Source organism: Pagrus pagrus, assembly GCF_965226575.1.
Source record: "Pagrus pagrus genome assembly, chromosome: 16".
Lineage (NCBI taxonomy): Eukaryota > Metazoa > Chordata > Actinopteri > Spariformes > Sparidae > Pagrus > Pagrus pagrus.
In genome coordinates this window covers 1,426,443-1,433,259 of record NC_140200.1, presented here as the reverse complement: position 1 = coordinate 1,433,259, position 6,817 = coordinate 1,426,443, and the positions used below count along the sequence as shown (strand labels likewise).

The 6,817-nt window shown below is 45.4% G+C and overlaps 1 protein-coding gene across 1 annotated transcript in view; it reads right to left on the bottom strand.

The window, feature by feature from the left end:
* Positions 1-323: 323 nt before the first annotated feature.
* nmbr (neuromedin B receptor) overlaps positions 324-6,817 on the bottom strand; it is a 44,575-nt gene continuing 38,081 nt past the window's right edge. The window contains exons 4-5 of the mRNA XM_084376816.1: positions 5,584-5,822; positions 324-3,826 (exon numbers count right to left, since the gene is read on the bottom strand). Of these exons, the coding sequence (XP_084232942.1) occupies positions 3,664-3,826; positions 5,584-5,822 (402 nt within the window). The 3' untranslated portion in view covers positions 324-3,663. The remainder of the gene's footprint in view (positions 3,827-5,583; positions 5,823-6,817) is intronic.

The following is a 6,817-nucleotide window of genomic DNA, read 5'->3' as shown; positions in this document are numbered from 1 at the left end:
GTCCTCATCAGAAAAATGACCACAAGGTTCGACTTCTTACGACACATATTTGCGTTTCTCGTTTGGCGGCGACCTCTTGTGGCTGCAGTCATTTTTACAGCTTCAAAGGAGGAAGTCAGGCAAAGTTTGACGAGAGGCAAAAAGTCCTTAAAGGGAGGAGGTCTTCATTCAGAAGCCCGGTGTTCAGGTCCAGTGTGAAACCAAAAGCAGAACAGACCTTTTAACTTTAGTTAAATTACATAACGTAGTACCGAACCCTAACCAAGTAGTTTTATGTGCAACGGTGTGTAGCTGTAACGCTGCTACCTCCATTTTGTTTTGGGAACAGTGATATATGTATCGTCGCTGGCATTTTGGAACGAGGGAGAACAACTGATCAAACTGTGAAGCTGATGTCACTCCAAGATGGTAAATGGGTCATTTACTGACTGATCATGACGAGCTGTTAGATTCAGGGAATTCATTCTGAACCAGCTCCTGTATTATTTTCCTCCTGTTGATGCACTGGTCAAATAGTGAGCAACGTTGGCAAGTTGACAAAAACCACCAGGAAATAATCCTTTATCCTCGCCTCTGGCATCTCTACAGCTATTAGAGCGTTTATATATGTTTAATCCATTAATGAAGGATTATCTTATTTGCTTTGTAAAGACGAGGCTCCGTCTTTAACACTGTGCAGCTCCTGGTGGATTTAAGTAAAGGACCGACTCCCCCAGCAGCTCCCAGAGGACCTGTTGTACTCAAGCTGATGAGACTATCAGAGTGATCAGGAGGTTTCTGACAGGTTCAATCCCTGCGGTAAATCATGTCAAAGTGTCTGAGTGAATCACTGAACCCTGTCCTCAACTTTAATGAGTCTGTCTCGGTCACGTCTGCGAAATTGGATGAAAAATAAAACTTCATCATTCCCTCCAGTTAATGACACGTCAGAAGTTTTGAGGAAGCGACAGCTGTCTCGCCACCCACAGCTCCACCGCTGTTTCCTGTGATCACGACGACCAGCCAACAGGTTTGTTCAGATGCTCTGACACCCACCTAGCTACTGTGATTTCAGCTTCACTTACATCAGATCGTCTGTTTGAAGAGCCGGACGTGACAGCCAGTAATTAAACTGTCCTGTCTCGACCTTTAGTGTGTCGCTTCACAGCACAGTGGGACTCTGTGTGTGTGTGTGTGTGTGTGTGTGTGTGTGTGTGTGTGTGTGTGTGTGTGTGTGCTCACACAGGAACATTAATGTGTGTTAATGAGATTCAAGCATCACTTTCAAACACAGAAATGTGGACATGCCTGAAAACACATCGAACATTTTAAAGAAGAAAAAACATCAAATGGAGTCAGAAGTACGTCACGCCAACATCTTCTTCTGTGGTTGTTTTGAATATACATGTGCACACAAACGGCCGTTAGTTCATGCCAAAGCAGCAACACAAAGCACCGACACTAATCATACACATGGTCTGTTAGTCTGTGCGTCCACCAGGAAACTCTCTTCACCATGTCACACCCTTCACTGACTATCTGAAAGAAACTGTTCATGTTTTTTCAGAGCACTCGATGTGTGAGCAGCGGCGGCCATCTTGTGCCGTGAAGCCGACAGAGGTCAGATTATCCAAACACATGAAACACACGACTGATTCTGCTTCAAATGTAGGCAGCAGGACTGTTGGTACTAAATTGAGAGTTACTTAAGGAAAATGTAGCTCATCGCAGCTGAGTACAACATCACAGTTTCAGTCAGTATTTCTATTTAATCATATTTTATCAAAATGCCTCCCTGTCTGTTTGATTAACTAACATCTTATAGAAGAGATTCCTTCATAGGGCCCAAAGTGTCGTCGCAGCAGAGCGCTGTAGACCTGGTCGAGTCAACGGTGCTATATTTTTTACAGCTTTTTTAAAGGGTGCATTATTCACACAGTCAGATAGACTCTGCTTTAATGATCAGAGAGGCTGCATTCAGTAATATAAAACGTGTCCATGCTCACAGTAATGACATGGCAGCGAACAGCACAGCAGCTAAATTAAAAGCTGTAGTTATAAACTTAAATCCAATCTGAAACAGGACAGAGGAAACCCAGTGAAGCTGTAGCTTTAAATATTATGTGACAGCTCTGATGGAGCTCAGGATTTATCAGCTGCTTCACTCTGAACTGTGTGTGTGATGTTTTCATGCATGAAATCCTGACTGTTGCTGTCGGCCTGTCGAGAGGTAATCACTGCTGTGCTTTGTGCATAAATGTGAGTGTACATCCAGCCTTTAGCGCCTCGCTCTTTACTTAGCACCCAGAGTATGTGCTGTTTAACTGGCCAAAGGAAGTTGCACACACTGTAAATGCACTTGCGCTGTGGACAATATAATCTGGTAGTAACTATGAATTGGGGAAAATACAGTGACGGTGCCCAATCGATCTAACTAGCTAAGGGCAGCTGCAGCTTGAAGTTACTGTTACAGTCATCGTTCTTGGTGTGAACGGCCCTTTAGAGGCGATGAATCTCATCCGTGCTGCTTCGCTCTCAGCTGCAGCTGTTCTGGTGTTGTGTTACAGTTCGACGAAGCCATCGGAGATACATTTTTTGCTAAAAGCAGAGAAACATACTGAGCCCACCGGACTGGAATCTGTCCCTGAAAAACAGAGTCAGTGATAAGACACAACCCTGCTGGAGTCCATTACCCAGTGAGAATGTGTTTGACTTCCTGCTGAGAAGTTAGACACAACTCTTGCATTATTTTTCATGGACCATCATCCTGCAAGTTCCCAAACCACACAGAGACTCGATGGGCAATCTCATGCAAAAGAGCGAAAAGAGAGCTCCCGTTGTTTTCATCATGAACGAGAACACCTTCCACAACAATCTGATCGAGCCGTCAGCTATCAAACAGAGTCGCACCTGGTGGACACAGAGTAACAGAAACAACAAACCAAACATTTACCAAAGAGGTTTTCCTCCACAGAAGAGATTTTGGTTTACAAGGCTTTGGGTAGTTTTTAACGGCTACAAACGCATCCATTCATCTCCAAAGTAGTCGTAGCAGGAGTCAGAGAGAGAGAGAGACCGTCCCGTAACTGGAAGGTCAAACTTTCAATCCTCCAGCAGCTCCATGCGTTCTCTGAAATGTCCTTGGATGAGCGGTCGATTCACTCGTTTTGTTCTGTGTCTGGTCCTCCTCATTGAGAGGCAGCAGACAAAAATCCCTGTGGATCAAAACAGTGTCGACAAATAGAAGAAAACGGCTTTTCAGATCAATCGATGATGAGCATTCCAGCAACTTAGCACAGAGAAACAAGCTTTCGCAGCAGACATGCTATCACCATGCTGTCAACAAGGCTGTCTGTCCTCTCAGTGTTGGACATTTGTTAAAACTTAAACTGCAGGTTTAACTTCTACAAACATATCTCAAGGTATCTGAAGAATTAGAAAAGTGAAGCGTTGGGTTTGTTCTTCCCCTTGATGTCTGACCTTGTATTTCCAAGAGGCACTTTTTGTCGTTGAGGACGATCAAGTCTGATTTGGTACAATCATTCAACCGGTACGAGGTCCGTACAGTTTCCTCTACACATGCACGCAGTCGACACTTGGCACCAAAACAACCCGCCTGGTCTCACAGCTGCAGGAGTTTGCAGGACGAGGAGGAGCCGAACATCGCGGACTCACAACCCCTCGTCACAGAGCAACTTCCTGTCTGCTGGAGTTGCCGTTGGCTGAGGGAGCAATGATGGCGGCGGTGGGCGTGGTCTTCTTGATGGAGGTGAGGCGTATGTGGGAGGTGCTGTGCAGGTAGCTGGCCTGGCGCTCGGGGCGGGGACCTCGACCACATCGCAGCTGACTGAAGAAGAAGAAGAAGAAGAAGAAGAAGAAGAAGAAGAAGAAGAAGGAGTTAAGCAGGTTCACAAAGTATCTGCAAGGCCCTTTACTGGTGCCGCCCCCTCAGAGCCGACCCAAGTTTTAGTCAACGAGAAGAGTCATTGGTAACTTTATCATCTGCTCCTCGTCGGTTGCAAGACAGAGCGCTGCTAACTTCTGACCAGCAGGAGGAGAACGTTTTGAGGAGCAAGAACCAGAACCCAGTGAACGAAGTTGGACCAGCACGAAGCCTCCGTGACCGATGACACGAAAATATGTTAACTGTTACAATGTTGATTTAACGTTAGAGCGCTCTGAGCAGGAATCTGACGCAAAATCAAAGTCACGAGTGCGTCCTGAGTCAAAAGCCAAAGGTCGGTTATTATTATTAGTTATTTGTTCTGACGTACGACCGGCCTGATATGATGTTATACTGTTCCCAAACAAGTCAACATAATGTTCAGTCTCCGGCCACGGTGCAGAGCCGCTCTCGTATCCCATCTGTATGGAAATTAAAGCAATTAATTTTGGTTTTGGATTGTCGTTGTGACAAAGCAGCAATTTAAAGATGTCATCTTGGGCTCTGAGAGATTTTAGTGGAGATTTTTCTCTTTTAATTTTTCACTTTTTTCACATTTTGATGATCAGTTAAGAACATAATCTGCAGATTACTTGATAAATAATAGAATTGTTAATTGCAGCCTTCGTTACGGGGGCGAAACACAAACCACCAGAACGTACGTCTGAAACTTTAGGCTGCAGTTTTAAAGTTAGTGTAAGTGTGAGGGTGAGGCAGAGGTCATTGGTAGATGAAGGACGTCTCCAGGAATTAAACACAAGTCCATGTACTGTCCCCAACAGAGAGTCATACTCGACGGTGTGTGGGGACTGATTTTATTTTTCCCAACAGTCACGACCCTCAGAAACAGGGAAATAAAGATTGTTAATGAACAAATAACTAAGTTCAGATGAAACTTCACTTTCAGTAATGAGAAATAAATCCAAAGACAGGTGAATTACTGCGCGCTTCATGCTACAGCCACATTATAATTACTCCCCAGAGGTGCGTTTTATTTCCCTGCCTGTTCTCTGCTCAGCGTCAGGATTTGCCTGTAAATCTGACCCAAATGAAGCACAAAGCTCATCCCCGGGTTACCGTGTCTCGCTGTGACAGTCGCAGAGTTTGGAGGGATTGTGCCAGAGTTAGCGTGAAGTTTTGAAGAGTTTCCATCCTGCCGAGGCAGAATAATGATAAGTTTCAGGATGCTCAGTGGAAGTGGGAGCACTCAAAAGAAGATTTAGAAAATGACGAGGCCATGATTACTCCGGTCTGCGGCGGCGTTATGGAGCCCATTTACAGCAGCAAATGAAGTATTCAGCGTCCTCCTGAATCTTTCTCTGAGTGCTCACAGTTCGACAAATGTTCAGCCTTCTGGAAAGTTTAGATTAGTCTACAATTGCAGTTTATCGTCGTCTGTACACTGACTGCAAAACATGAGCAACACCCTGCCAATACTGAGCAGCAGCCTGTCTCAGCTGTCTTGATCTTATCCCTGAGGCAGCGTCATATCTTCTTATTTCCATTTTCCAGGCACAGTCAATAAATAAAGAATTGTTCAAGCATTCGCTCGCTGCATGTTTTCAATATTTTACATGTTAAGGCCTGTTCATCTACATCCAGTATTATCAGTGGACAAAGTTAAGGGCGACTGAAGCATGGCAGCATCCAGAGACTCTAACCTGTTGAAGTGTCGGCGGAAGCTCTCACTGAGCAGGTAGAGGGCGAAGGGGTTCACGCAGGACGAGGAGAAGCTGAGGACTCTGGCCAGCAGGGTGATGACGAGGTGAGCCAGCGACAGATCCATCTGGTGGTAGTGGAAGGAGCGGTACATGTAGAGCACGTGGTTGGGGAACCAGCACAGGGCGAACAGGCCCACGAACACCAACACGATCTTGGCCAGACGCTTCCTCGTCTCCATCTGCAGGAGCACAGATAAAAAGACAGGGTGAGAATAAAAATAAATCAGCCGGACGGACGGATGAGAGACGACGAGGGAGACGTTCTGCAGCTCGTTCATTTCAACAACTAACACTCGACGCTGTCATTTCCATGTAATACTCAGGGAGACGTGCTGGGAGCTGCTCAAGTGGCCACTACAACTACTGAGAGCTGTGTGTTGATCCATGTGATTAATGCACTGCAGATACAATACGTAACCCCCGGCTCTGACATCGGGAATGTATCAGGAAGAACAGCCGTTTGGTGACTGATGTTAAATGTGATTAATTTATATGCATAAATCAATGAATATTTAAAGCCGCAGGACATTTGCATATAAATGATCATATTATTTTACATTCAGATGAGCGTCTGTTACATTCAAGCCCTTTTCAGTCAGTTCACATAATGTCGACTGTTTCACAGCGTAGCAGAGTTTTTAAATCTGGAGTCTGAACGCATCACTTCAGGTTCATCACACCTATGGAACAGGAACAGTTCACGTCAGGCTCAGTCATCATCTCCTCCTGATGATATATAGTCAGGCTCAGTCATCGTCTCCTCCTGATGATATAAAGTCAGGCTCAGCCATCGTCTCCTCCTGATGATGTAAAGTCAGGCTCAGCCATCGTCTCCTCCTGATGATGTAAAGTCAGGCTCAGTCATCGTCTCCTCCTGATGATGTAAAGTCAGGCTCAGTCATCATCTCCTCCTGATGATATAAAGTCAGGCTCAGTCATCGTCTCCTCCTGATGATATAAAGTCAGGCTCAGCCATCGTCTCCTCCTGATGATATAAAGTCAGGCTCAGCCATCGTCTCCTCCTGATGATATAAAGTCAGGCTCAGCCATCGTCTCCTCCTGATGATATAAAGTCAGGCTCAGCCATCGTCTCCTCCTGATGATATAAAGTCAGGCTCAGTCATCGTCTCCTCCTGATGATATAAAGTCAGGCTCAGCCATCGTCTCCTCCTGA